Below are 27,770 nucleotides of genomic sequence, written 5' to 3'. Positions count from 1 at the left end.
CAGGGGTGGCAGCGCTGCCCCACGGGTCCCGCGGGGATTAAAGCAGACAGCGTGGAAAGCGCTAGGCTGACCCCGGCACGGATGCCGCGGGTGGCACCTTAGACTGTTAAACTGGCCTTGAACTCCTCTGAGTCCAGCTAAGAAGTCCCATATCGGAACGCCTAACTGTGGTTATTCATAATAAACAGTTTTCCTCTCCAGTCCTCCTCTCATACACGGATTTACTGATTTCCTTTTTCCCGGAATTGGGGGTGAAACAAAACAGAGCCGAGGCGACGGGGAGCCTCGCCCGGCTCGGGGCGGCCCCGGGGGAGGCCCCGGAGAGTCGGTGACAGACGGGGCGGGCCCGCGGCTCGGCCTCCCATTGGCTGCCGGGCGCGACACCGACCGCCGATGGGACGGAGGCGGGACCAGGGCCAGGGGCCGTGGCTGTGGCCAGGGGCTGTGGCCGCCGCCCCGGGGCGACATGGCGGGGCCCGGGCGCTGGACCCCCCTGCTCCTGTGCCTGCTGCAGGCCGCCCCAGGTAAGCGCGCGGGCCGCGGGAGGGCGAGGGGCCGCGGGGGCGCCCCGGGCCGGGCAGCTCGCACCCTCCGACCCGGGCTCCGGGACGGGAACGTGGGCCACCTGCCGCCGGCGTGCTGCTACCCCGGGGTAAACAGGCCCGCGTCTTTGAAATTGGTTTCCCGGCAGGAAACTAATCCAGTTTCCTAATTCAGGTCAAGCTTCAGGTGAACTGGAACAAAGACGGCAGCAGTTTAGAAAGCAGCTGCATTTCTCTACAAAGTGCTTTTTAAGGTGTCCTAAAGCGCCGCCCTCCAGGGTGGGCAGTGGGGCCAGTGGGACGGATGGCTCCGCGCTCCCCTAAGCCTCCTCCCCTTCTGCTCAGGCCTAGGGGATGGAGTCTGGCTCAGAGTGTGCCCTGCGGTGGTAATCTAGCAAGACTGGGTTTTTTCCTGGGCCCTTTCTGGCAAACAAGGTGGCAGAGTACCAAATACCTGGGGATAGAACCCAATCGCCAAACCCCAGCTTCCAGCGCGCCAGCCAATCCAGGGAGGAGATCCCGAAATTGCCCCAGGATGCCTTCATAGTCTTAGATTAACAATTTAAAGAGCTGGACATAATCTAATAATCATAAAAGCCAACATTTATTGAGCAACTTCGTTGTGCTGGGCAGCACATTATCTTATTTAAGCCTCACACCCAGACGGTCCTATGAGGTAGATAGTATTCTCCCTTTCAGATGGCGAACCTGAGGCTCAGAGCGATCAAGGGAATTGCCCAAGAAGGACAGCAAAGGTGAGATGCACAGAACACAGGAGGCTGAGGCTGAAGCGAGCCTGGCCAGCTCTGGTCTCGGAGTGGGCAGCCGGAGCATGCTGTCCATCACTATGTCACTAGGCCAGCCCCGAGATGCCCCAGCCCCCAGTGCAGTAAGAGTTTTTGCAGCTGATGAGGAGGGACAGTGTACCTGTGGGAGTGGGGAGAGTGCAGGAATAGGTCCTCTGTCCCCTGTTTCACTGTCAAACCCAGTAATTTTCCGGTCTGGACCTGGCTATACTTTCACATGAGAAATAGTTAATGTACATGACAAACAGTGGTATGATGGTTTAGGGTGAAGTGCAGCCAGGTCCAGGTTCAAATCCTGGCTCCCACACAAACTGGCTGCGTAACCTCAGGCTAATTATTCTGTCTCTGAGCCTAATGTCCCCTTCCATGGAAGGGGAAAGAATGACACCTACCCCATAGGGTGGTTTGTCCTGAGGATTGAGTGAGGTTTTGCATATGAAGAGCCAAACCAGTGCCTGGCATCTTTGAAAGGCTCAGTAGCGGGGAGGTACTCTAGCTGCTGTTTTTGCGGTGTGGCCAAGCCAAACTTTGGGACTGTCCTGCCCATAAGCCACCTTACAAGCTGCTTGCAGACAGAGTGGCTTCCTGCCAGTATCCTGCTAGGAAGTCCAGGAGCTGGGGGCAATGACAGCACCAGCATCATGGTGATCCAGTCCCAGCTAGAGGACACAGGGTTGGGGGGCAAGCGGGCACCCACATTTGGGTGTAAAAGGTCAGGGATAAGCAGCCCAGGCTGTTGAGAGCCATCAGTAGAACTGGGTCCTCCCTCCCTGATGCCATTCTACAGCCTGTATGGATTTCCCTCATGATCCATGTGACACTTCAGGGCACTGACTTCTCCATGGGGCCATGAGATCCTAGGGCAGGAATGAAGCTGTATTCCTCTCTGAAACTCCTGGCACAGAGTGGTCAGCAGATGTTGACTATCAGTGGTCAATAGATGTTGAAATAATAAACTGAACAGGCCCCATGAGAACCTAGAGGACAAAGTATGGTCAAGAGCTCAGACTTTGGAGTTGGCGAGGTCTGGATTTGAATCTGGTTCTACAGCTCATGTTAGCTGAGAGGGCCTCTGTTTTCCTATCTGTAATGTGATGATTATAATTAAACCCACCTCCTACAGGTGCAGTGAGGACTAAACAAGAAAATGCAGGTGAAATGTTTAGCACACAGCCTGGCTCATAGTTAGAACACAATACACATTAGCTGCCAGTATTAATATTACCGTCATCACCACCTCTTGGAGATGTCAAGGAAGACTCCCTGGAGGAAGGGACGTTTGAATCAGGTCTTTCAAAGATTAGATGGTGAACATCGAGCAGTCAAAGATACCTGGGTTCAAAGACATCCAAAAGAATGTAATGGTTTGGGACAGCAAGAAGGAAAATTGGTAGCAGCCTGGTGAGCCTGTAGGGGTGTCGTCAGGGAGAGAACAGCGAGATAGCCTGGCCAGGCCTGGTCACACAGGGCCTTACACACCCCGATAAGGAGCGTGGACTTTATTCATGAAACTGGGGAGTGGCGGAATCAGATACGTGTTTCAGGAGATGAGGGGAGATGAGGGTTAGCAATGAGAAGGCGTGTGTCAGGGAGGGGAAGTAGAGGCCAGTTAAAGGTGGTCAGGGAAAGTGTCCCTGAGACAGTGACATCAAAGGGGTGGTGAAAGCAACAAAGGCATGAGCCAGGTGGATATCTAGGGGGAGAACTGGTGAGGCGGAGGGGGAACAGCACGTGCAAAGGCTGGAGGTGGGGCTGGGCTGGGGCGCTCCAGGAAGAGCAAAGGGGCCACGTGACTGGAGAGCAGGGAGCGAGGGCAGAGCGGGCAGAGCGTGGGTCGGGCTGAGTAGGGCCCTAGAGGCAATTGTAAAGACTGTGGAGTTTACCTGGATTGAGATGAAAGTCTTTCAAGGGTTTAAGCAGAAGAGGGACCCGATCTGACTTTCACTGTAACACTTGCTGCCATGCGGATCAGGGACCGCAGGGATAAGATGTTGTGCTTGTGCATTTGGTTTTTCAAGAAGGGAAAAAAACCTTTAAATAGTATAACAGTTGTTTACTGGTGTTTCTGCTGTCAAGCTCTTCTGCAAATCAAAATGAAAAAGCAATTCGAAATAGGGCAGTGATCTGAGACTACAGTGTAGACATTTCATCCAACATTTGGCTGAGAATTTTCGTGTAACAAAGTATGATGTAATAGTTTTTAAACAGTTATGATCTAGAGCAGAACTGAAAACAAAAAAACAGGACCTGGTGAGGTGGTTCATGCCTGTGGTCCCAGCACTTTAGGTGCCTGAGATATGAGGATCACTTAAGGCCAGGAGTTCAAGACTATCCACCCACAAAAATTTTTTTATAAAAGAAGAATTTAGGTTATAAACTAGGCTTCTCCAACTCCTAGAAACAGAAATTTGGTCAAGTTACATAATTTGTTAGTTCTTATTTACCCATATGTAGATAGAGCTTAGAGTAGTTGATCTACACTCTTCAAGGAGCTATGAAGGTAAATTAAAATGGTGCCTGATACCAATGACAAGGACTTCCTTTTCTGAAGTGATGGGCCTTGCTAAAACACACACACGCGCGCACACGTGCACTCCATGTCAATCACTCTTCACAGAAATACATGGGTGTAGCTGAATCTGCAGAAGGTAGATAAAGCTGTCAAATATTTTCCCTTAAACTAACAGAATGTATATGACAGACGTTGTATTTGTGTTTTAACCACTCTTGAGTCCAATGTGAAATTCTCGCAAGTACATGATTAACATTTACACACCCACCCATATATATCTGCACACAGCCCATTAATTAATAGGGGAAATTAAAAATATACCTTCAAGTTAAAATGAATTTTAAGAAAAAATACATTTACACATCTGAAAGGGATACAAACATGAAATTGTAAAAGAAATAATGACTATAGATGTCACCTGAACTTCCATAGAAACATGCCGCAAATGTGGATGCAGTTGTTGTCCACACTGGGACAAGCTGTTTGGAGAGCCCCCAGTAGAGAGCGCCCAGCACCCCTGGCCTAACAGGAGACGGAGGGGAGCTGGGCATGGGTGTTTACATGTGCCTTTCATGGGATGCTACTTTTTTTTTTTTTTTTTTTTTTGAGACAGAGTCTCACTCTGTTGCCCGGGCTACAGTGCCATGGTGTCAGCCTAGCTCACAGCAACCTCAAACTCCTGGGCTCAAGCAATCCTCCTGCCTCAGCCTCCCAAGTAGCTGGGATTACAGGCACGCGCCACCATGCCCAGCTAATTATTTTTTCCTATATATTTTTAGTTGTCCAGCTAATTTCTTTCTATTTTTAGTAGAGACGGGGGTCTCGCTCTTGCTCAGGCTGGTCTAGAACTTCTGAGCTCAAACGATCCACCCGTCTCAGCCACCCAGAGTGCTAGGATTACAGGCGTGAGCCACCGCGCCCGGCCCATGGGCTACTTTTACTTGGCGGATGGCCTAATGCCTAACTGCCTGACCTGTGACCCGGGTCCCTCACATGGGGAACTTGTTTATGCTGGCAGATGCTCTTGTGGCTCTTGTCTGCCCTGTGTCCCGTTTATGCCTGCCTGACCACTGTTGTGGTGCTGGGAGCCCGGCCTGTGGTAGCCCCTGGTTCTTCAGATGGAAGGTGCAAATTCATTTCACCACCACAATAGGAAACGAGTTCAAAGATTTGTTACTTACAGATCCTGGGCAGGGAGGGCGAGATGAGTCAGAGAGCGGCCCTCCATCCCGGGTCACACGAGGCAGGAATGAAGAGTCGGGCACAGAGAAAGTGAGAGTGTGACAACTGGCAGTATTTGTAAGGGACTAGGGCTTGGGGTCACGTTAAGTTCCAGGCAAATGCCTAAATGGTCCCTTTAAAGGAAGCAGAGGGAAAGAGGCAGGAGAGATGTCCTTAAGTTCTCATCTCTGGTCCCCCCTGGCCATTGGGGTGTGGTGTTCTGCTCCTAATGCCCGGGCACAGCCTTTGCTGTGTCACTCCCCTTACGCAGGTTGGAAGCAGGGAGGCCCGTTAAGAAGGCGTGGGAGTAATTCAAGTTATCATAATATTCATTCCTTCACTCCACAGATGCGTATAGTGCACCCACTGTGCGCCCGGGGCCCTTGCTGGCAGGCTCTGGGGACATGGCTGAGAACAAGACGGAACCCCTGCTCCCTCCTGGTGACCAGGAGGGGAGGGAGCCCGTTAGAAGGTTTCTGTTCCACCACCGTGTTCTGCTGGGACCCTGAGGTGCGGGAGCTTCCTCTCAGGGCACAGATGGGAGGGCCAAGGGCCTCCTGGTTCCTCAAACTCGAGAGCACCTGACTGCCCTATATGCCACCCCTCAGCTCAGAATGTCACCTGTTGAGACCAGCCAGGAGGCCCAGGCTTCATGACCTCTTTCTCCCCCACAGGGAGGCCCCGTCTGGCCCCTCCCCGGAATGTGACGCTGTTCTCCCAGAACTTCAGCATGTACCTGACGTGGCTCCCGGGGCCTGGCGCACCCGAGGACGTGACCTATTTTGTGGCCTACCAGAGGTAGGGGGAACCTCCAGGCTGGTGGGCGGGGAGGCTCGGGTGGGACTTCTCCAGGACAGCCGCAGCCAGCGAGGCGGCATGTGGCAGGCATTCGGAGAGGGTCTTCTGATTAAGGCCTGGAGGTGGGAATGTCGTTGAATGGAGAACAAGGCACAGGTGACCGGCCTGCCAGGGACGGGGCTGCATCTTTGAGAAAAGCTGGCACGGGGCAGGGGTGGAGCTGTGAGGGCCACAGGATGGAATTCGTGAGTGGCTGCATGAGGTGCTGGGAGCTGTCCCAGCCCAACAGCAGGGCGAGTTCGCGGCAGAGGAGCTGTTGCCGGCTCCTGCCGAGCCTGGGGACTTGGGCGTTGCTCGGTGGTCACACTTTTCGCCGTGGAGCCCGGACACAACCTTGGGGTCCTCAGCTTGGAAGCCAGGTGGTCGCTGCTGATCCAGAGGAGTCTGAAAGTGGAAGCAGGTGCACCGTCTTTGAACATGGATGGAATCGTGGGACGTTCTTTCGTAGGACAGTCGGGATAGAGGCAGGTCCTCAGGAGGATTAGCCTGGGATTGGTGAGGAGGGGAAAGCAGGAAGGGGAAGGAACTACCATGTCCTCAGGACCCCTCCCCCCCTGCCACCCACCCCCTGCCAGGTGCTGCGGGACTGGCGTGAATATTTCACTTCCTCCTCCCGATGTCACCAGGCAGGCACCGTATTTCCCCCGCTTTAGAGGAGAGGGGATTGAGCTCAGAGAGGTGCCAAGACTTGTCCAAGAAAGCTGGTCATGGAGCCAGAAGGGGAACCCACGTGTGTCTGACCCCAAAGCTTGTGCTCTTCCTGTTCCCTCACGTCCCTCCGTCCGTGGGATCCAGACGTGAGTGACAGGGCCCGGCTGGGCAAGGACAGACTGGAGAGCCTCCATGGGCAAGAACCGTGCATCAGGAAGCAGAAGCACCCAGCGTTTACCGTGCGGCAGGCACTGTCCACACACGGAACGTGTTTAGTCTCACAGAGGCCCCGTGAGGACGGGTTCAGGACTCCATTTACGGATGAGGAAACCGAAGCCCTGACAGCGTATTTTGCTCAAAGTCCATTCTCTGGTCCTTTGTGATATTAAATACTTTCCTTCCCTTTTATACTGTTTAAACACCTGTGAGAATGGCAGATATTCTAAGTATATTATTATTTTCATTTGTTAGTTGGAATGAGTTTAAAATCCTCTCATCTCGGATTTGATATCAGTGATACTATTCAAATAGGCAAGACAGGATAAATGTTTGGGATTTTTTTTTCCTTTTATTTACCAGTTTTCAAGATAATGAATTGGTTCCCTGTCATCTCCCAAAGGTGACTGATTAGTTTTTTTTTTTTTTACTATCATTATAAACTCCAGTATTTAAACATATCTGGTGGTTTCAATCCATTGCAACTTACTCTGCTCATTGAAGCTTGAATTGCCCCATCCTTGGCTAGTGAGTCTTTTCAAGTTGGCTCCTGAGTCCTTTTAAGTTGCCCCTGGTGGCCTTGGATAGCTTTCTTACTGTCTTAATGACAAGATGTTCCAGGCTCCCCTTGTACAAGTCCTGACCCAAAACCTGCCATCAGCCACTTCTCCATTTAGTAGGAAATGGTTTTACAGACCACAGTCTATGTGCTGGCTGTGCTGATCACTATTTAGCTATTGCTTTTAGATCTTTTCAGTGAACAGAGTGAGAAATATATCACATAGACATGTGCACATAATTCTTAAGATCAAATGCCTAAGGAGTTCGTACTGATGCTTCCAATCTCAATTCAGTTCCTTACGACTTTTACTTAATCTCTTCTATATTATATCTGTATTTTCTTTTTTTCACACTGAAAACCTCAAGGACACAGGCGATGATAGAATTAGAATGACCCATAATTGCTCATTGTTTTTATCCCCTCTTGTAAGTTACTTTCTCTCCTTACTCTAAGGATTGTTTCTTTTTCTTTAAAACCTTGCAATTTTACTAGACTATGTTTTGGTATTGGCATTCTGGATGGATATTTTTAAGTACTCAATATTCTCTCTTAATACCTCGTTCCAAGTCTTTATTTCAAGGCAATTTTCTTAAATTATCGTTTTTAGTACTCATTCTGTTCCTTCTCTAGGGAATCATTTGTATGTTGCATCTTCTTTTTCTGTCTTCAATAGTTGTCTTTTTCTGTCATATCCCATTTATTTATTTAAGCTGTTCTCTAAATGGAATAGATTTCACTCTTGATTTTTTTTTAAAATGATGCGGTTTCATGTTTGAGATTATTCCACATCTCCTTGATGTTTTTTTATCTTGATTACGTTTATTTTCCTAAAACTCTCGTCCCTTTTTAGCTGACATCTTTGTAACTGAGAATGCACATTTCTTATTATAGCCTTATTGAATTAATTCCATTTTTCTTTTAAAATCAACATTATTGAGTTAAAATTTACATAGAATAAAATGCTTCCATTTTAAAGTTTACTGTTTGATGAGATTTGACAAATGTATACACTCATGTAACTATAACCACAGTTAAGATGTGAGACATCTCCATCATCCCACCAAGTGCCCTGATGCCGCCTTGCATTCAATTCCCCCAGGTCTAGATCTGCTTTCTGACACCATAGGTTGACTTTGCATGTTCCAGAATTTCACATGCATGCATTTGTATGGCGTGTACCCTTTTGTGTCTGTCTTCCTTTACTCAGCAAAATGTTTCTTAAAGTCATCCATGGTGTTATATGTATTAGTAGTTAATTCCTTCCTACTACTGAGTGGTATTCCAATGTATGATTATACTACCATTTGTTTATCCATTTTCCCATCAATGGATATTTGGGCTGTTTCCAGCCCGGGGAATGTATTAGTTTGCTAGGGCTGCCACACACTCTGCCCTCTAGACCCCCGAAATTCATGTCCTCCTCATATGCAAAATACATTCACCCCCATCCCAACAGCCCCCAAAGTCTTAACGCATTCCAGCATCTCCTCTAAGTTCAAAGTTTCATCTAAATATTATCTAAATCAGGGATGGGTGTGACTTGCGGCATGATTCATCCTGAGACATAATTCCTCTCCACCTGTGAATCTGTGAAACACACAAGTTATGTGCTTCCAAAATCTAGCGGTGGAACAGGCATAGGATAGACTTTCTCATTCCAAAAGGAAAAATTAGGAAAGATGGAAAGAGTGACAGCCCCCAAAACCTGGCAGGGCCAATTCCACTCGACTTTAAGGCTCAGGAATAATCCTCTTTGGCTCAATGCTCTGCCCTCTGGACCCCGCCCCTGAGGCACTGGGTAGCAGGGCAGCAACTCAGGAGAGACAGCCTTGTCCCCAGGCCTTGGTGGCCCCAGGACCTGCTGATCTCTGAATCACCTTCGGGGTCATCCTTCCCTTTTCCTGAAGGATAATGCACGTTCACAGAATCCCACAGGTCTGACAGTCTTCCTTCATTTTGTCCTGTCTCTGTCCCCTTGGGTCAAAGCTGGCAGTATCTCTGCTGGAATAATCCTGTCTCCGTGTCTGGTTTCTGCTTAGGTGGCTGATTAAATCCGTGAGTTGCACCCGTGATCTCTTTATCACATGGTTTTCCAGCCACAACCTTGGTGTTCGCTCCAGAACATGCTTTCTCCGTTTTTGGCAATACGGTTAGGCTGAGAATTTTGTAAATCTTCAAGTTCTGGTTCCTTGTTGCTTCACAATGCCTGTACTATACCTCTCTTCTCATTTTTATTATAAGCAGTATGGAGAAACCAGGCTTCACCTTCGGCACTTTGCTTAGAAATCTTTTTGGCTAGAAATTCAAGTTCATCTCTTTTAACCTCTGCTTTCCACAAAACACTAGAACACAACTCAGCCAAGTTCTTTGCCGCTTTATATCGAGGATCCCCTTTCCTCCAGTGTCTGGTAACATGTTCCTCCTTCCCACCTGAGACGTCACCAGCGTCACCTTTAATGTCTGTATTCCTACCGACAGTCTCTTTAAGGCAATCGAGGCTTTTTCTAACATGCACCTCAGAACACTTCCCCCTCTGCCCATCACCCAGTTCCAAAGCCACTTCCACATTCTTAGGTATCTGTGACATTAGCACCTCACTTCTGGTACCAAAACCTGCATTAGTTTCACAGAGCTGCCATAACAAAGTATCACAGACTGGGTGGCTTAGACAATAGAAATTTATTTTCTTGAAGTTCTGGGGGTTGGAAGTCCAAGGTCAAGATGTGAGCAGGTTTAGTTTCTCCTGAGCCTCTCTCCCTGGCTTGCAGATGGTCACCTTCTTGCTCTGTCCCCATGTGGCCTTTTCTCTGTATGTGTGCACTCCTGGTGCCTCTTCCCCTTCTGATAAGGACACCAATACTGCTGGATTAGGGCCCCACTCTTGTGACTTCATTTAACCTTAATTTCCTCTTTAAAGTCCTTGATCTTCAAATGTAGTCATATTGAGTGTTAGGACTTCAACACATGAATTTTGGGGGGGAACTCAGCTCAGTCCATAACAGAGCTCATATGAATGAAGCTGCTGTGAACATTCATGTACAAGCCTTTGTGTAGACATAGGTTTTCAATTCTCTTGGATAAAGATTTAGGAGTAGAATCTAGGAGATTTGGTAACTGAATGTGTAACATTACAAGAAACTGTCATGCTATATTCCAAAGTGTACCAAGGTTCATTTCCACTAACAGTGTATGAGAATTCCAGTTACTCTGCACACTGGCCAGTGCATGGTCTGGTCAGACGTTTTTGTTCTAACCATTCCAGTGAGTGTGCAGTAGTAATTCACTGTGGCTTCAATCTACCTTTCTCTAATGACTGAAGTTGAACTTCTTTGCCTGTGCTTATTGGCCATTCATATACCTTCTTTTGTGAAGCAACTATTCAGATATTTTCCCCATTTTTTTATTGGGTGATTTGTTTTCTTATTGCATCGTAAGAGTCCTGTACCTGCTTTGGACACAGGCCCTTTGTCAGTGTCTGCACTGTGAGGGCTGCTCTCTGCTTCCAAGATGGCGCCTTCTCCCTGCCGCACCCTCACATGGTGGAAGGGCCCTTTGAAAGTAGTCGCCTGCATGTTACCCTATTTTATCACTGCACTACAGCTCCTGGATTCACCTTGTTGATGGGATTAGTGTCTCTTGTCCCCTTCCCATCCAATATAAGTTCCTGAGGGGCAGGACCTCCTCTGTCATGCATTGCCAATTCACCGGTGCCCCGGATAATGCCCAGTGTGCATGTCTCTTCTCTGACCTTGGTGTTCTCAGCAGGATGGATCCATGGACCTGTATGTTCCCCTCTGACATCCACACAGCACCCAGCATGGGCCTTGGCATGCAGCAGGTGCCAGCAGTAGTGGCCACCAGAGCAGCCCTGTGAGGGAGGCAGGACAGATGAGGGGCTGAGGCATGGGGCAGGGGCCTGCCTGTGGTCCCAGAGCCAGTGAGGGCAGAGCCAGGATTCCCTGCTCACCTGTCTGGCTCCAGGACCCGAGCTCCTGTCCAGGCTGTTCCTATTCTGTCTCAGCCACTGGCTGCCTGTCTGGATGGACAGACTGACAGGCTATCAGGTTGAACAGAGGGACAAGCAATCACTGTTCTCCAAACTCTCCAACCCCGAGAGGCTGAACCCATGGCCCAAAGTCTCTTTTCTCCTCCCCCAGCTCTCCCACCCCCGGACGGTGGCGAAAAGTGGAAAACTGTTCTGGAACCAAGGAGCTGGTGTGTCCCATGATGTGCCTGAAGAAACAGGACCTGTACAACAAGTTCAAGGGGCGTGTGCAGGCAGCTTCTCCTCACACCAGGTCCCCCTGGGTGGAGTCCGAGTACCTGGATTACCTTTTTGAAGGTAGGTCTGTGGGTAAGGGACTGAGTGGAGGACTCGGCTCTCCATCCTGTCCAGGGGCGCTGCTGTGTTGACCCTCGTCTCCCACTTTCCCAAAGCAGATGGCATCCCTCTTGGGGCAGCTCACGCCAGCGCCAGCCCTGGGGCCAGCCCTGGTGAGATGGGGCAGGGGCCAGCAACAGCCTGAGACGGGGTCTGGTAGCCTGTCAGGGAGTTGGGGGAGGTCCAGCCAGCGCCAGCAATTCGGCTTGTGCCTCCTGCTAACAATGTCCGTTATCCTCTTTTGAGCACCACTTAGGTCATGGACTACACAGGCACATCATATACTTATTCCTATTTTTTTTATGTTTGACTTCTCTGTTTAAGAAACATTTTAAAAAATATTCTGGTTGCAAAAGTATTTTCTGTACACGGTAGAAATGTTGCAGGAAAAGAAGAAAAAGAGAGGGAAAAATCCCCCCTGCTTACCACCAAAATCACGGGTGTTGACATTGGATAAGGACAGCACTTTTTTTGTCAATATGTTTTATTTCTAATCCTCACAGCAAATTTGTGAAATTCACTTTCATCAACCCATTTTAAAAACTAAAGCAAGACTCCTGGAAGCTAAGTAGCTTGCCAGGATACACTGTAAGTGCTGGATATCAGAGGTGAATTTGGATCTTTCTGGCCTTGGGCAAGCCCCTGGGCCAGACTCAAGAGTGAGGGACGGTGGTGACACGGAGAGAATAAGTACCCAGACAGTGTCAACATGGGGCACAGTGCTGCCTGGGCTTCTCAAAATGTTTGAGGGCAAAAATTGGGCTTGAAGAGAGGAGAGGGAGCAATGAATGAAGAATGGCAGGAGAAGACGGTAGATAAGGAAGAAGAGATGACTCGGCTGGGAAGAAGCTGGCCGGGTGGATGGATGGAAGGAGGAAAGGATGGAGGATAAGAAGAGCGGAAGTGTGAAGAGGAGGGAGGAGGCAATGGGAGGCTATGAGGAAGGAAACAACTAGAGATGGAGGATAGGAAGGTGTGTTTGTCAAAGTTCTCCAGAGAAACAGAACCAAAAAGATATATAGGGATATAATGTTAATAAGAGGAGATTTATTATGGGAATTGGCTCATGCGATTATGGAGGCTAAAATGTTCTACAATATGTGGTTGGCAAACTGGAGAACCAGGAACGCTGGTGGTGTAGTTCAGTTCACGTCCAGACGCCTGAGAGCCAGGGGAGCCAACAGTGTCACTCCCAGGCTGAGGCCAAAGAATCAGAGGGGCCACTGGTATAAGTCTCAGAGTCCAAACACCCAAGAACAAGAAATTCTAATGTCCAGGGCCCAAGAAGGTGATGTCCCAGCTTAAGAAGAGAGACAGCAAATTTGCCATTCCTTTGTCTTTTTGTTCTATTGGGGCTCTCAGCAGATTGCATGATGACCCCCCACCACCACATTGGTGAGGGCAGATCTTCTCTGTTCAATCTACTAATTCAAATCCCAATCTCTTGTGGAAACACCCTCACAGACACACCCAGAAATAATATCTTACCAGCTATCTGGGCAGCCCTTAGCCCAGGCAAGTTGACATATCAAATTCACCACCACAGAAGGAAAGGCAGGTGGGTGATCAGTGGGTAGACAGTATAGAAGAAAAGCTGGACATCTAGGAAGGGGAGGAAGGGCAGGAGTGAAGGAGAAGCAAAGAAGGAAGGAAGGAAAAACAAGAAGGTAGGGTATGTAGGAGGACAGGAAAGAAAAGAAAAGCAGAATGGATGGATGGGAAAGATGGATGAGTAGAAAAGGCTGACTGGCTAGATAAAAGGAAGGAAGTATAAATTAATTAGAACAAAACATGGACGGAAGGAAAGAATGTTGGTTAGAAAGGATGATTGGGAAGAAACGAAGGAAGGATGGGAAGGAAGGAAGGCTGTCTGGCTAGAAGAATGATGGATGAACCACTACAGTGGTTGGATGGACAGGAGTAAAAGATTAGAAGAATAGCAGGAAAGACACAGGAGGGACATTAAACTTTTTAAAAATTTAATTTCTCCTGATTCTCTGGCAGCACATCTCAAGCTCCAGAATGGCCCTTCCCGCCTCTACACTCCCTCCACACTTTTCCTGCTCTCACCTGTGACCCTGGTCACTTTCTTTCTTGAGTTTTGGTAGTTTGCATATTTCACTTCTTCCTAAGCTCACAGCTCCTAGGCATCAGGATTCAAGGAGGTCTTGTGTCCCCATTGCCCTCAGCTCCCTTCTCAGGGCTTGGCACATAGTCAGTGCCCACCAGGTGTGTCCTGAACATGTAAATAGTGGCACCACAGAGCAGCCACATGTTCACCCCGAGCACAAACACAGGGTAAGATGACCAGTGCAGGCAGAGATCCCTGCTGGCTGGGAGCCCAGGAAAGCTGCATGGAAGAAATGATATTTCAGCTAGAACTTGGAAGATGGGGTCTTAGTTTTCTCTGGCTGCCATATTCCTTGTCACATTGCCCCCTCCATCTTCAAACTGTTGGGCAAGCCTAGATGGCCTTCAACAGACTGTCAGTAGCAATGTGGACATTAAAGACTCTGCTAGTGAGTGCTCAGAAGGAAACGAGGAACATCACAGAGGAAACCTAAATCTCCTTCAAGAATACTTCAGTCGTTGTGAAGAGACTGTTAGTAGAAATCTGCACGTCAAAGACCCGCTTCACAAGGTGAGGAAAGTGTTATTGAAAACTGGAGAAAGGGGTATCCTTGTTACACTGGCAGAAAGCTTAGCAGAATTGTGTGCTGCAGGCCTGTAGGAAGCAGAACTTGTAAACAATGAACTGACTATTATTTATCTGAGGAGATTTCCAAGCAAAGTGTTGAAGGTGTGGCCTGGTTTCTTCCTGCTGCTCATAGTCAAATGTGAGGGAGAGAGAGAAATGGAGAGAAGAACTTAAATAAAAAGGAACCAGAACTTGACGGTTTGGGAAATTCTCAACCTATCCAGATGGCAAAAGACCTTAAAATGAAGAGATTTCTTCCGAAAGTGTGACAGAGACGCAGCTGAGTGTGCGACTGTACCATCTTCCAGAACGATCAAAAGATTAAAGTATTCAAAAGGCTGTTTCAAGAGGTTAAAGGTGGGACTCACAGGGCCCCTCAGTCCACCCAGGGGACCCATAGGAAGCTGAAGAGCATCGTCCCTCAGCTGTCTCAGCTAAAGCCACAAGTAGGAAAGGACTTATCTCAAGAAGGATTTGTGGCCCCGGCCTTTGTCTAATGGAGTGGATCCCATGACAGCCACAGGAGACCCCTGAAGGTCTTGAGAACTTGATATCTGCAGAAACACTGCCAGCTTGAACTAAGAGGAACAGAAAGTTTGAAATCAAAGGCGGCTTTGAACTCCCCACTTTCTACTGGTGAGATGCAGCTGCTACAACTACTTGGCTGCTAATACCTGCTGCCTTTAGTGAAAGCGGAAGGATGACTCAGAGGGTGGAATCAGGAGCTCAAAGGGCAGTGCTGAGAGCCAAGAAGAATTACTCCCAGGTCTTGAAACCTCATGGAGTTTTCTTGGCTGGATTTTGAAACTGCTGTGGATCATTACTCCATTTTACCTTCTGTTTCCCCATGTTTGAACCAGATTGTCTATAACTGTGATCCTGTCCCTGTGATGTTCGTATTGCATGGCAAAAGGGATTTTAATTAAGGTTATGGATTGCAATGGTTTGACTGTCCCCTCCAAAACTCATATTGAAATTTAATTGCCCTTGTGATGGTATGAAAAGGTGGGATTGTTATGAATAAGAGGTGATTAGACCGTAAGGGCTCTGCCCTCACATTGGATTAATGACCTTATCTTGGGAGTGGGTTTGCTATCATGACAGCGGATTGTCACAAAAGCGGGTTCAGCCCTCTCTTACCCTTCTGCTTTCTGCCATGGGATGACACAGCAGGAAGGCCTTGACAGTCACCAGCACCATGCTCTTGGGTTTCTGGGCTCCAGAACTGTGAGCCAAATAAATATCTGTTTATTGTAAATTGCCCAGTGTGTGGAGCTCTGTTACAGCCGCAGAAGACAGACTGAGACACGGACCTGAAAATAGTGAGATTATCCTGGATTACCCGGATGGCCCCACTCTAATCCGGTGAGCCCTTAAAAGCAGAGAACTTTCGCCAGCTGGAGGCAGAAGAGACGTGGCAGACGGAGACGTCAGAGAGATCTGACCTGTAAAGATCTGCGCCATTTCTGGTTTGAAGATGGAGGGCAACGTGATGAGAAATGCAGAGGCCTTCAGGGGCTGGGAGAGGCTCCCACGAACAACCAGCAGGAGACAGGGACCCCAGCCCCTCAACCACAACAAGCTGAGTTGTGCTCTGTCTCCCCCCACCCCCAGTGCTCCAGATGTGAGACCCGGAGCAGAGGAGCCAGTTGAGCCCCCTGGACTTCTGCTGTTTAGAACAGTGAGAGAATGAGTTTGTGTTGTTTGAAGCCCACTACATTGGGGGTGACGTGCTGTGGCAGCAAAGGAAACTAGTGCAGACAGGCAGGATCCTGCCAGGCCAGAGACGTGTGGAGGGCACCCAGGTGGAAGGGACGGCAAGAGTAAAGGCAGGTCAGCTGTGAGCTGAGCCAGGTCATTTCACCTTTCTAAGCCTCTGTTTTCTCTCATATAAATTGGGAATCGTGATACCTCCCTCCCAGGGTCAGTGCGCGGCTTGTATGGCTGTAAAGCACTTGATGTCCAGGGGTGCTGGACACGTGCTAGTGTCCCTCTTCCCTTTCCAGGAAAGCTCTCTGGCCTGGACAGAGGCAAAGGGCCCTGACAGGTCCGCTCTGTTTCTGTTTCTGCAGTGGAGCCGGCCCCGCCCGTCCTGGTGCTCAACCTGACAGAGGACATCCTGAGTGCCAATGCCACGTACCAGCTGCCCTCCTGCATGCCCCCACCAGAGCTGAACTACGAGGTGGCATTCTGGAAGGAGGGGTCCAGAAATAAGGTGGGAAGATCCTTTCCTGCCCCAGGGTCAGCCCTCCCCGCCACCCCACCAAACCCTGGTGCCCCTAACCTCCCCAGCCTGGCCCTGCATGTCCCCTCCGGGAAACCTTCCCCACACAGCCCTGACTCTGGCAGGCAGCCCCGGCCTGTGGCCCACCCTGCCCTTGTCCACCAAAGAGACCAAGTACGGGTGGGCATCCCGCCTCTGCACAGTGCAGGGGCCAACAGCACAGCAGTTTTCTACCTGATCTTTCTTTTTAATTATGAACCTCCCCTTTTTTTCCTAATAAGATCTGATTAAAGTATGATGAGCTCCAAGAGGCCTGCTTGCCAAGCTCGTCACCAGGTTCAGTACAGAAAAGCCAGGAACTGTAGATAAGCTCTAAGAAAGAAACCACAGCTACCCAGAGATGACCATGAATGACTCTGGCGTGCATCCATGTTCACACTCGTTTCCTTCGCATGTGTGTGTGTGTGTGTGTGTATCTGTATTTATTTATCTGCGGCTAGGGTTGGCAAACTTTTTCTGTAAAGGGCCAGATAGTAGCTATTTCTGGCTTTGTGTGACGGGCTCACAGTCGCTCAGGACAACTCAGCTCTGCAGTTATAGCACAAAAGGAGCCATAGCCAATATGTTTACGGATGTGCATCACTGAGTCCCAGGAAATTTGTCTATGAAAACAGGTGTCAGCTCAGATTCGGCCCACGGGCTGCAAGTTACTGACCCCAGCTCTTACTCATCCTCAGTTCCATGAGACTAAACCAACATTCACGCTCCCAGGTTCCTGGGTACTCTGGATCCTGGAGGTATAGATCTGAATCCAGTGTGATGCCTGCCTTTAAGAACCTCACAAATATTCCAGACCAGCACTGTCCAATAGAAATATAATGCAAGACACATGTTATTTTATTTTATTTTATTTATGTATTTTTTGAGACAGAGTCTCTCTTTCTCACCCAGGCTGGAGTGCAGTGGTGTGATCAAACTCACTGCAACCTTGAACACCTGGGCTCAAGCGATCCTCCTGCCTCAGCCTCCGAGTAGCTGGGACCACAGGAATGTGCCATCATGCCCAGATATTTTTTTAATTCTTTTCTTTTGTAGAAATGGGGGTCTTGCTATATTGCCCAGGCTGGTCTGGAACTCCTGGCCTCAAGTGATCCTCCCTCCTCAACCTCCCAAAGTGCTAGGATGACAGGCATGAGCCACTGCACCCAACCCATATGGAATTTTAAATGCTGTGCATTAAATTAAGTAAAAAGAGACAGGTGAATTTAATTTTAATAACAGATTTTATTTCATCCAATATGATGTTATCGTTTCAACATATAATTAAGGTAAAAGTTATTGAGATATTTTACATTTTTTTCACTGCACCTTTGAAATCTGATATGTGTTTTACACTTAGAGCACATCTCGGTTTGGACCAGCCACATGCCGTGTGCTCAGGGCCACATGTGGCCCGCGCGTGCTGAAATGGACAGTGCAGCTGCAGGGTTCTCTGTGCCTCTGGGGGCTGAGTGACCCCCATCCCCAACAGACAGGGAAGCCTGAGGAATCTGTTCCTCAACGTGGGGACCTGCAGGTCATGGTCGGGCACACACGGGAGTGACTCTGAGGGATGGGCTGCTTGGAACCCTGGAGACTAGCTGAAAAGGAAGCAGGTGGTGTTGGGAAGTGCTCCCTCAACACCTAAATTTGTGTGTAGGGCAGAAAAGAAGGTTCTGGAATCACAACCCTACCTGGCCTGCCACCCCTGTCCTGTCCTGGCTGTGCAGAACCAGCCCCAACCACAGCTGTCTCACCTCTGTTTCTCTCTCCAAACAGACTCTATTCCCAGCCACCCCCTATGGCCAGCCAGTCCAGATCCCCCTCCAGCCAGCCACCAGCGAACGCCACTGCCTCAGTGCCAGAACCATCTACACCCTCACTGTCCCCAAATACAGCGAGTTCTCTAAGCCCACCTGCTTCTTCCTTGGGGTCCCAGGTGGGTGCAAAGGGGTGCAGAAGTGGGGACTGTCTCCTGGGCCTCAGGAGCTGTGGGGTGTGACAGTGAAGAGCACAAGTGTAGAGATAGACTCGCCTGGGTTAAAACCACAGCTCACTGTGCATCTCCAGGCAGCTTACATAACCTCTCTGAACCTTGGTCTCCACAATCTGTAGGATGGGTTCATTCTTAGGAGGATTAACTGGGCAGTGTACGTGAAGCACTTAGCACGTGCTCACTTGGTAGACAGGAGCCGCCACTGTTTCTGTAGTTATTGCTATTTTTCCCTCCTCAGGAGCCAGCTGGGCATTCCTGGTCCTGCCGTCACTTCTGCCCCTGCTGCTGGTAATTGCCACAGGGGGTGTCATCTGGAAGAGCCTCACAGGGGACCCCTGGTTTCAGCAGGCAAAGATGCCACAGGCTCTGGTATGGCAAATCTGGGGTGTCCTGCCGGCGGGGAGGGGCGCTGGGAGAAGGGAGTGGGGCTGGGGTGAGGCGTGGTTCACACAGAGCATCAGGATGGTCCAGGCTGCGAGATGCCTCCTGTCTCCGTGTCTGAGCTTCCACCACTAGTGCATTCAATTGGCACCAAATAAAGCAGCAAATATGCCCGGGAGGAAGGGGAGCCTTAGAGAACTTCTCGCTAAGGATCCGTCAGGTGCTGAGGGGCGGGGGGGAGGGCAGCACCGAGAGGAGACGGGACGTCTTAGAAGGGTCCCAGCGCTCAGCTCACAGTTAACCGAGGATGAGCCTCGCCCAGGACGGCCTTGGAACTTGCTCGCTTAGGATCTGGGGCCCAGTTGGGGCAGGGGCAGCGGGAGGTCGATGGGCGGCCTTGTTCAGATGTGGCCATAGGGGAGGCTCGGTGGACACCCCGATGGGCTCAGGGGCTTTGAGGATGGTTGTGGGTGTCCCTGTATTGCGACAGGTGGCAGGGGGGGCATTTTCAAAGTTCCTGGCTCCGAGATCTGTGAGGGAACCCCACTAATTGTCAGATGACGACCTCGGGTAGACACGTCTGTGCCCTGCTCTGTCCCCTCAGCCTTCCCACTAAGGTGCACCCCAGCCGGATGTCCCACACACAGCGTCCAAACCCTGGGGGCTCTCTCTGGCCGCTAGAGCCCACTCTGCCTGGGCACGTGGCAGGCGTCAGGGAATTAGCAGTGCCACCAGCTCCCACCTCCCCCGGCAATGGCTGGCGGGAGCTGCCACCAGATGGCCCGGGCACCTGTCCCCTCGTGGGATGGCTCTGAGGTGCGTGTGCTCCAGTGGCGCCTGAGTCCCCGCAGGATTCAGCGGCAGCTGCCCTCGCGCTGGGTGCCCGATACCCCCTCACTGGCTGCTCCCACACCCCCTTCCTGGTGTGTCCTGGTCTCACCCCTAAAAAAACTGCTTACACCCGAGTCCTTATCTCGGGTCTGTTTCTAGGGGAACAGTAACAATTGTGCTCAGGAAGCCTGAGTTGTCGGCTCTTCTCTCCCTGCCCCAAATCAGGACTTCTCTGGACCCAGACACCTCGTGGCAGCCTTTCAGCCCAGGGGACCAGAGTCCCTGGACGACTTGGTCCTCTGTCCCCAAAAGGAACTGGCTGGAAGAGCCAGGCTGACCCCTAGAGTCAGGGCCCCGGCCACCCTGTGGGCAGGATCAGAGAAGGACGGGGCTGAGGACGAGGAGGATGAGGAGGACGCAGATGATGGCGTCAGTCTCCAGCCCTACATCGAGCCTCCCCCTTTCCTGGGGCAAGGGCACCGGATGCCAGGGCACCCCGAGGACGCAGAGGGGCTGGACTCAGGGAGGCCCTGGGCTCCTCTGGTCCCAGGCGAAGGCTCCTCTACTGGGGACTCTTCAGGCCAAAGCTGGGCCAGCACTGTGGACTCCTCCCCCTGGGACAAGTCCGGGTCCTCTAGCTGCTTGGCCAAGAAGGGGCCAGACCAAGGGCTCGGACAAGACGGGCATGGGGAGCCCCTGCCACCACCTGAATTCTCCGGGGACTCGGGTTTCCTGGAAGAGCTCCCAGAAGATGCCCTCTCCCCCTGGGCCACCTGGGGCTCCTCATCACCAGGGCTGGATCTGGTCCCTGGGGAGCCCCTAGTTTGTCTGCGGACATTGACCTTCTGCTGGGACAGCAGCCCTGAGGAGAAAGAGGAGGAGGAAGAGGAGGAGGAGGAGGGGGATGACGAGGGCAGGAGTGAATCGGAGATTGATGACAGTGGTGCTGGCAGCTGGGGGACTGAGAGCACTCTGAGGACCAAGGAAAGGACGCTGGGCCACTACATGGCCAGGTGAGCTGTCCCCAGCTTCCCACCGAATCTGGTGCTGCTGTCACAGCTACTGGGCTTCCCAAGGACCAGAGAAGACACCACTGAAACTGGAGAGCGTACGCACCTTCCCGAGACGGCGGAGCGTCATTGTGGCACTTCAAGGACTCCCACCCAGAGGCTATTTGTCAGTCGGGTCTGGCAGTAAGATGCCACCCCTTCCCCTGACCCACTCGTTTTAGGCTGAGCTCTAAGAGGGGTAGAGACAGGGTGGGCTGAGGTCAGAGGTTGGTTGGGTGTCACATCACCCCACTGTCCTTGGGGTGACAGGCCAGGTGGAAAAATCATCCCTGGACAATGTGAAACAGGTGAGGTCAGGTCACTGTGGACATCAAGGACTGACACCACCAAGGCGCCATCTGGAATTTGGGGAGGGCTGGCCCTGCCACAGGCACATCTGGTGTATCGGAGCCTCATGGCTTCCCCAGCACCACTGAGCTCCCTCCGCCCCAGCTCTCAGCCTCCTGGTTGATGGGCTCCCTAGGGTGGGCCCCGATAAAGAAAAATCCAGGTGGCCAAGGGTGTTGGAGGGGAAGGGAAGGGGCGGTTGTCATTCAAATCCTAGTCTTTGGAGTCACGGCACCACACAGTATTTAACATCAGACACAGCTGGGTTCGAATCCCAGCTCTGCCATTTACCAGCTGTGTGATCTTGGGCAAGCTGCCTTCCTTCTCTGTACCTCGGTTTCCTCATCTGCAGCTACTGCCTGGGGTGCAGTGAGGGTTCAGGGAGATCCCAGATGTGTGCAGCATGGGCCTGCCTGGTGCTCTCTACATAGTGGCTGGTAGAATTCTCCATCCATCCAGGCTCCAAGGAGACCCCGGACATCTCCTACCTGTGACCCCTAAACCCAGAGCAACCGGGAGCAGTTGCCTTTCAGCTCGTCTCACCTGTGGTCTCCCCCACTCCCTGCCCTCCTCCTGGTCAGGACACTGAGCTCTCAGAAGCCTGAGCCGCAGCCGAGGGGACCAGGGTCCCTCTCCCTTTACCCAGCCATGGGAATGTGCTTCCCACGGAAGCAACCAAGTGGTTCACCTTCCAGGGGCCTGATTTGTCGGGGTGGGCAGGGATTGGACTTCTGGGCCTGTAGTCCTGTCTTGGACAGCACTTTAGACTCTGCAGTTGACCGATGTGGTTGGGAAGAAGTCCCACTCCCCCTTCTAGTTACGAGAAACCAGTGTCTTCTGGATACAGGTGACAGTCCTCACCTCGGGGGGTGGTGCGTCCTCAGTTAACCTTACACCCACCTGTATATGGACGAGCATGGCTGAGTTTTCACCCAGAGGACTGAGATGTTTGTCTGTTCTGTGGCCATTTGACCTGCCAGGACTTAGGTTTCTCCATCTGTGAAGAAAGGATCTTCTTAGCCTGTTTACCCACAGAGCTGTGGTCTTGAGGACACCGTGAGGATATAGCATTAAATGACAGATCTGGAAAAACGTTTTAAGGCATCTGGTCCAGGGGTTCTCAAACCATGTGCCCAGTAGGCCGTGGGTTTCAGTTGCAGGGGGAACCGCGGGGCTACGGGACCCCCCACTCCACCCAGAGCAGCCTCACTGTGCCCTGATTTACATACAGTGGCCTTGCACTGAGGTCGTTTAGGGGGTTCTGCTGCTAAAGAAAAAGTTAGCAAACTACTTTTTTAATTGAACACCTATCTTGTTTCAAATGAAGCAGCTGAAGTCCAGGCGCTTGCCCCAGGTCACCCGGCAATGCCCCAATGACTTACTGTGTATGTCCTCGAGGGTGAGGTCTTTGGTCTCTGCCCAGCCAGGCCAACCCCTGACCTCTTGGCCATGTCAACAAAGTATGAAGAGCTCAGCCAGGGTTTCCGAGGGTCACTAAGCTGGCAGGAGGCCTTCAGCACTGCTGAGGCATGTGTGCCCGAGTGCACACACACACACACACACACACACGCACACAGACGGGCTCATCTCCCCAGGGGGTTTCCCTGCAATGCTTGTCCACACCCATGAGCCCAGAAGAGGAAGAACAAACTGAAACAGTGGAGCTCGGGAAGGCTGTGGCTTAGGGCCAGTCCGAGGCTGATGTTCTCTCTGGGACTCAGCTGAGCTGCTTCGTGGAGGTAATTTCAAAAAAAGTAAAAGCTATCATCACTGTTGCCTTAGGCTTGTATGAAATAACCACTTTATTTCTAATCTTAAACTTTGTTATTTTTGTCGACTTTGAATTTTTTTCAAACTTTAACAAACAATGAAACATTAGGGCAGTGTTAGGAAAGGGCGTGATAATATAATAATTTGTCTCGTGTGCTCAGCACTTAACTGTTTACAAAGCCCTTTTACGCCCACACGGGTGGGAACCGCACAGTGTGGGCTGGGCCTGCACTGGAAGGACATCCGGTGAAAAGTGAGTCGTGTCTCAGGTTAAAGCAACACGTAAATGCTTTAGAGTACTGAGAAGATTGTATATTGTTCTTACATATTTGTATTTATTTCTAATTTTTTTCTATGTTTATATCATGTTTGAATACTATCCTCATGCTTGTTGGCCTTTACCCTAAACTGTTTAAATAAAGAGCTCTATTTTTGGAGAAAAAAGTATAACTGAATGGAAAAGTGTATGCTCTTGTCTTTCAAAGGCTGCTCACTAGGCTTTTGGGAAACCTAGCAGTTAAGACCACAGGGGTCTTGGGGTGGGTCCCCAGAAGCAGACCCCGCGGTGCGGGGGTACAAAGTGGTACAGTGATTCCAGGTGACCTGGTGGGGAGTGGGGCAGCAAGACAGGGAAGGGAAGGTGCGTGACGAAACAGGGCCCTGCTGGAGGAGCCTTGGAAGTCAGTGCGGGACACACTTCAGATCTGTTCCCCCTGCCAGGGGCAGGAGCCGGGCAGTCTAGCTACGACGTCCCATCAGTCCTGTGTAGAGGCTGCTCCCTGAGGCAGAGTCGCAGATACTTGCAGGTGGAAACCATCAAGCTCAGTGCACAAGAGAGATGAGTGCCGTGGGGCTGGGGTAGGGTCTCCAACCAGCATTGCCTGTCACAACGGAGCCCGGACTGTGTGCTCACCGCCCTGGCAGTGTACCCAACGGCAGCTGTGGTCCGTGAAAGGATGCCGGACAGCATCTATGTATGCCTGGCCTTGCAAACCCAAACTCACTCCATTAGCTCTCTATATGGGAGGGTCTCGCAGCTTCCAGCGACTGTCCCAGGGCCCCGTGGTGACCATCTAGCACTGTGTCTGCAGTTGTTACCATTTACTGGTCCCCAGGTAGGAGCTAGACCCAAGCCAAGCTGATCCAACAAGTCCTTTTGCCTGGAATTGGGAAGTCTGGCTGGCTGGGCTAGGGACGTTCCACACTGCTACAGCCACGTTTCCCACCCTGAGGAACAGGAAAGACCAGTCTGCAGAGGAGACAAGAAAGGGGCTGCCACGTGAGACACCAGAGATGAGAAGTGACAAACCTGGTTCCCGCCACTTCCCTAGTCCTGCTGAAGTCCTGGCCTCGGCTTCCCTGCATCCTGGCTTTACCAGTGAAGGAAACCAGAATATTTCACCCCAAATTATGCCTTTCTGACATAAATATTTTTCAGCTAAGGCAACTAAGAAGCAGCAAACAGAGGAAGGAAGAGCACTTTCTGTAAACTCCCTGCTCTCTGCCTAGAGACAGGATACACATTATTCTTTACTGGAGACAACTCTTAGCTCAGAGACAGCACCGGAGGAATCTGCGAACCAGCCTTCCTCAGTTAACGTCTATATATTTACCTTCCCAGAGTTTCTGGCCTTTGGGAGCCCAAGCCTGCTTTCCTTTGCATTGTCACTTCTCTTAGATGCATTGTTCTCTGCTGAGGTGCTCTGGACAACAGAGTTCTAAGCCGCCACTTTGAGCTACCTTTCACTGCAGGTTCTCCCGTGTGATGTCACCGCACACATCGAAACACTGGCCTGTTTTCCTCTTGTTAATCTCTCTTTTATTACAGAGGCCTGTCCTAACTACAAATTCAGGAGGGTCGAGGAGAAATTATATTTCCTCCCTGACACCAGGGCCTCCTAGTACTTGTAACCAAATGTCCTTGCCAGTTCACAAAGGGACAGTGGATATCGAAGATCATGGCCAGATTTGGGTATCTGCCCCCCTCAATGGATGGGTGGTAGGCCCTTTCCAGAAAACAGGGCAGAACTTCCTGTCGAGGTGACCGGCAGCCACCTTCCTCCCCTACCTGCTGGGCCGGATCACCTGCGAGCTTCTCCTGACCTGTTTGCTGCCCCCTTCTGGGCAGTGATGGGATGGCAGGGCCGCTGGGCACATCCGTACCAGGACAGGGGACAGTTGGGGTGATGGATGTCACATCCTGAGAACTCCTTCAGGAAAAGGACTGTTTTTCCTCCTGGCACCGCACCTGGCACAGGGTGGCAGCTTGGACTTGAATAAATGAATGAAAGAATAAATGAGTGGATTGACATATGAGTGGGAGTCAGTAAGTGGCCGTCTGTGGCCGACGTACCCACAAGGTGGCTGGAGATCTTGCATTCAGTGGTACCATCCCAGATCCGAAATTCCTGTCCCACGTGTGACTGTCCTCCCCCTGAGGGGGGTGGTGCTGCTCAGTGAGCGACACAGCGGGGAGGCGGGTCAGCAGGAGAAAAAGCGGGACCTTAACCCTCTGTGACTCATTATCCTGTAGCTCAGTGTTTCCCATACGATTTAGGACCCGATTCATGGCTGCTGGCCTGCACCTTCCTTGAGCTCATTCCCGTAGGCACAGAGTAGGGCTAAAGGGGTGAGGGTTCAGAGTGCTTTTTCTAGAAAAAATAAAAAAGCAGACTGGAAGTTGTAGCCGTATCTGAATGAGTGAGTCAGTTCCATGAGTCAGTTCCCCAAGAGATACTGGTTGGTGCTGGACCCATTCCAGCCCAGGGAGCCCCACCCTTGGCACGTCATGAGACAAGACTCAGAGGTGTGACAGCTTTTTATGACCTGTCAAGAGTCTTCTTTTTTTCCTAACTGCCTCTTTAAGTGAATTAAGAGGGGAAGGTGGGCGTCCTGTGGAGTACCCTGTCCTGGTGGGCAAACCATCAGCAGGTGGTGGAGGCCCCTCTCTGGGTGTCGGTGCCGCCAGGAGGAGGAATATCCCAGCCCACTCGAAGCCCCAGTTTCTCTGGGCACTAAGTGGGCCATCTGGGAAGCCAAGCTCCAACAGAGGCTTGGAGCCCGCACGCTCCCATCTCTGAGCAATAGGCCCGTTCATGGAAACCCTCCCTCTGATTAACTCCAGCCCAGCCTGGAGGCCTAATCTATAGCATGCAATGCCATTAATTCCCCCAACCCTAGAATATGGCCTCAGAAACAACTGCCAACTCAAACTGCTAAGTGACCTTTATCATTGTCCTCATCGCCACCCCCTCCATCCCCGCACCTGCACACCAGGAGACCAGGTTTTTGCACGTTTGATGCAAACATAGTCCTTGGTTCCTCGTTGTATAACAGAGGATGCTTGTTGCATGAGGCCTCCTTCTCAGAAACTGTCCAGAGACAGCAGCCCAGCAACACCGAGGAGCAGAGACTACTGCTAATACTTCCAGCTTGTAGATGAGAAAGTTGAAGGTGAGCGGTTAAGCACCTGCACACAGCGGGAAGTGGCAGAGCCTGTCTGCAGGGACCCCACGTTCCTTCCACTTCCCCTGGCTCCCAGGGAGTGTCTGAAACTGTCCCTCCAATGCTGGCCTGAGAAACAGGCTCCTCTTAATGTTTTTATGAAGAAGCATGGCCTTATACATGCCTTATATGCATGCAATGACCTTCCCGAGAGAGAGCTGAAATTATCAGCAGAGTCAATAAAATGCTAAGATAAGTTGATGCTGTGTCAGTGACAATGGTCATGAAGGGAATTCTGGGATGTCAGGGGAGGTTTCTAACCCCAAAGTGACATTGGAGCAGAGGCCATTCAAGCTCCAAGGGCCCTTAGGGGTCTTCTAATCCAAGCCTCCTTTACACACAGGGAAACTGAGGCCTTGAGACCTACTCATGGTCACCAGGAGTCAGGTGCAGGGTTGGGCCCTGTCCCAGGCTCCTGACCTGGGACATCTAGTCAATGTCCCTGATTGACACAGCCCATGCCTTGGAGTCTGATTCTCAGACTTCATGCCTTGCCCGACCTGTCCAGGATGACTGGGGACCTCTCCCAGCTCTCTTGATGCTGAGTGAGCAGCCACGGAGCCAGCACTCCCCAAGCCCCTGAAGACTTGCAGCAAACAGCCCACTGCCTTCTGATGTTCTTGCTTCTGAGGAAAAGGTGCTGGCATCCTTGGCTGTTGAGAGAAGGGGAAAGAGCAGGTCACATTCCCGAGCATTTGTCATTGTAGGATGTTCTTTTTCTATAGCTTGGGGATGTTCCCTACAGTCTTAAAGCCCTGGCCAGCTCCCCCCGGCACACTCATTCACTCAGCAACTATTCCCAAGTTCTGCTCTGTGCTGGCTCCTGCTAGACACTGAGAAACCAAGGAGAGTGAGTTGCAGGCCTTGTCCCTGTAGTCAGCAACGTGGGAAATGGAAAATATTGTACAATACACGCTAGGAGGCAGGATCGCAGAACTGGGGCTCCTAACGCAACCAGGTGAGCAGCTCACACAGGGAAGGCTTCCTGGAGGAAGTGAACTTGAGAAGAGGTCTGAAGAATGAACAGGAGTTAGACAGGAAAGTGGGGTGGAAAGGGTGTTTCAGGCAGCAGGAACAGTTTATGCAAAGGCTCAGGGGCAGGACAATGCTCAGTGTGTTGGAGAAATTTGCCAGACAGAAAGCAAGCACTTTTCTCGGCAGTCTGCTCCAGAGAGAGTTAG

General features: G+C 51.0%; 1 protein-coding gene across 3 annotated transcripts; it reads left to right on the top strand.

Annotated features, from left to right (window-relative positions):
• Window positions 1-455: 455 nt before the first annotated feature.
• IFNLR1 (interferon lambda receptor 1) lies at window positions 456-23,453 on the top strand. Of its 3 annotated transcripts, none has more exons than XM_069479549.1 (7): window positions 456-524; window positions 5,756-5,879; window positions 11,526-11,710; window positions 16,520-16,662; window positions 18,490-18,649; window positions 18,945-19,075; window positions 20,231-23,453. In XM_069479549.1, exons 1-7 carry the CDS (start codon window positions 467-469, stop codon window positions 20,933-20,935), a joined length of 1,506 nt encoding a protein of 501 aa, XP_069335650.1. In that variant the 5' UTR covers window positions 456-466; the 3' UTR covers window positions 20,936-23,453. The 3 variants fall into 3 exon arrangements, with proteins under 3 accessions (XP_069335650.1, XP_069335649.1, XP_069335651.1); XM_069479548.1 differs by having other exon boundaries at window positions 20,144-23,453; XM_069479550.1 differs by lacking the exon at window positions 18,945-19,075 and having other exon boundaries at window positions 20,144-20,332.
• The last annotated feature ends 4,317 nt before the right edge of the window (window positions 23,454-27,770 follow it).

Source organism: Eulemur rufifrons, chromosome 8 (genome assembly GCF_041146395.1).
Source record: "Eulemur rufifrons isolate Redbay chromosome 8, OSU_ERuf_1, whole genome shotgun sequence".
In the NCBI taxonomy this organism is placed as follows: domain Eukaryota; kingdom Metazoa; phylum Chordata; class Mammalia; order Primates; family Lemuridae; genus Eulemur; species Eulemur rufifrons.
Note: the sequence above shows the minus strand (reverse complement) of the source record. Positions and strands in the feature narration are given on the sequence as shown.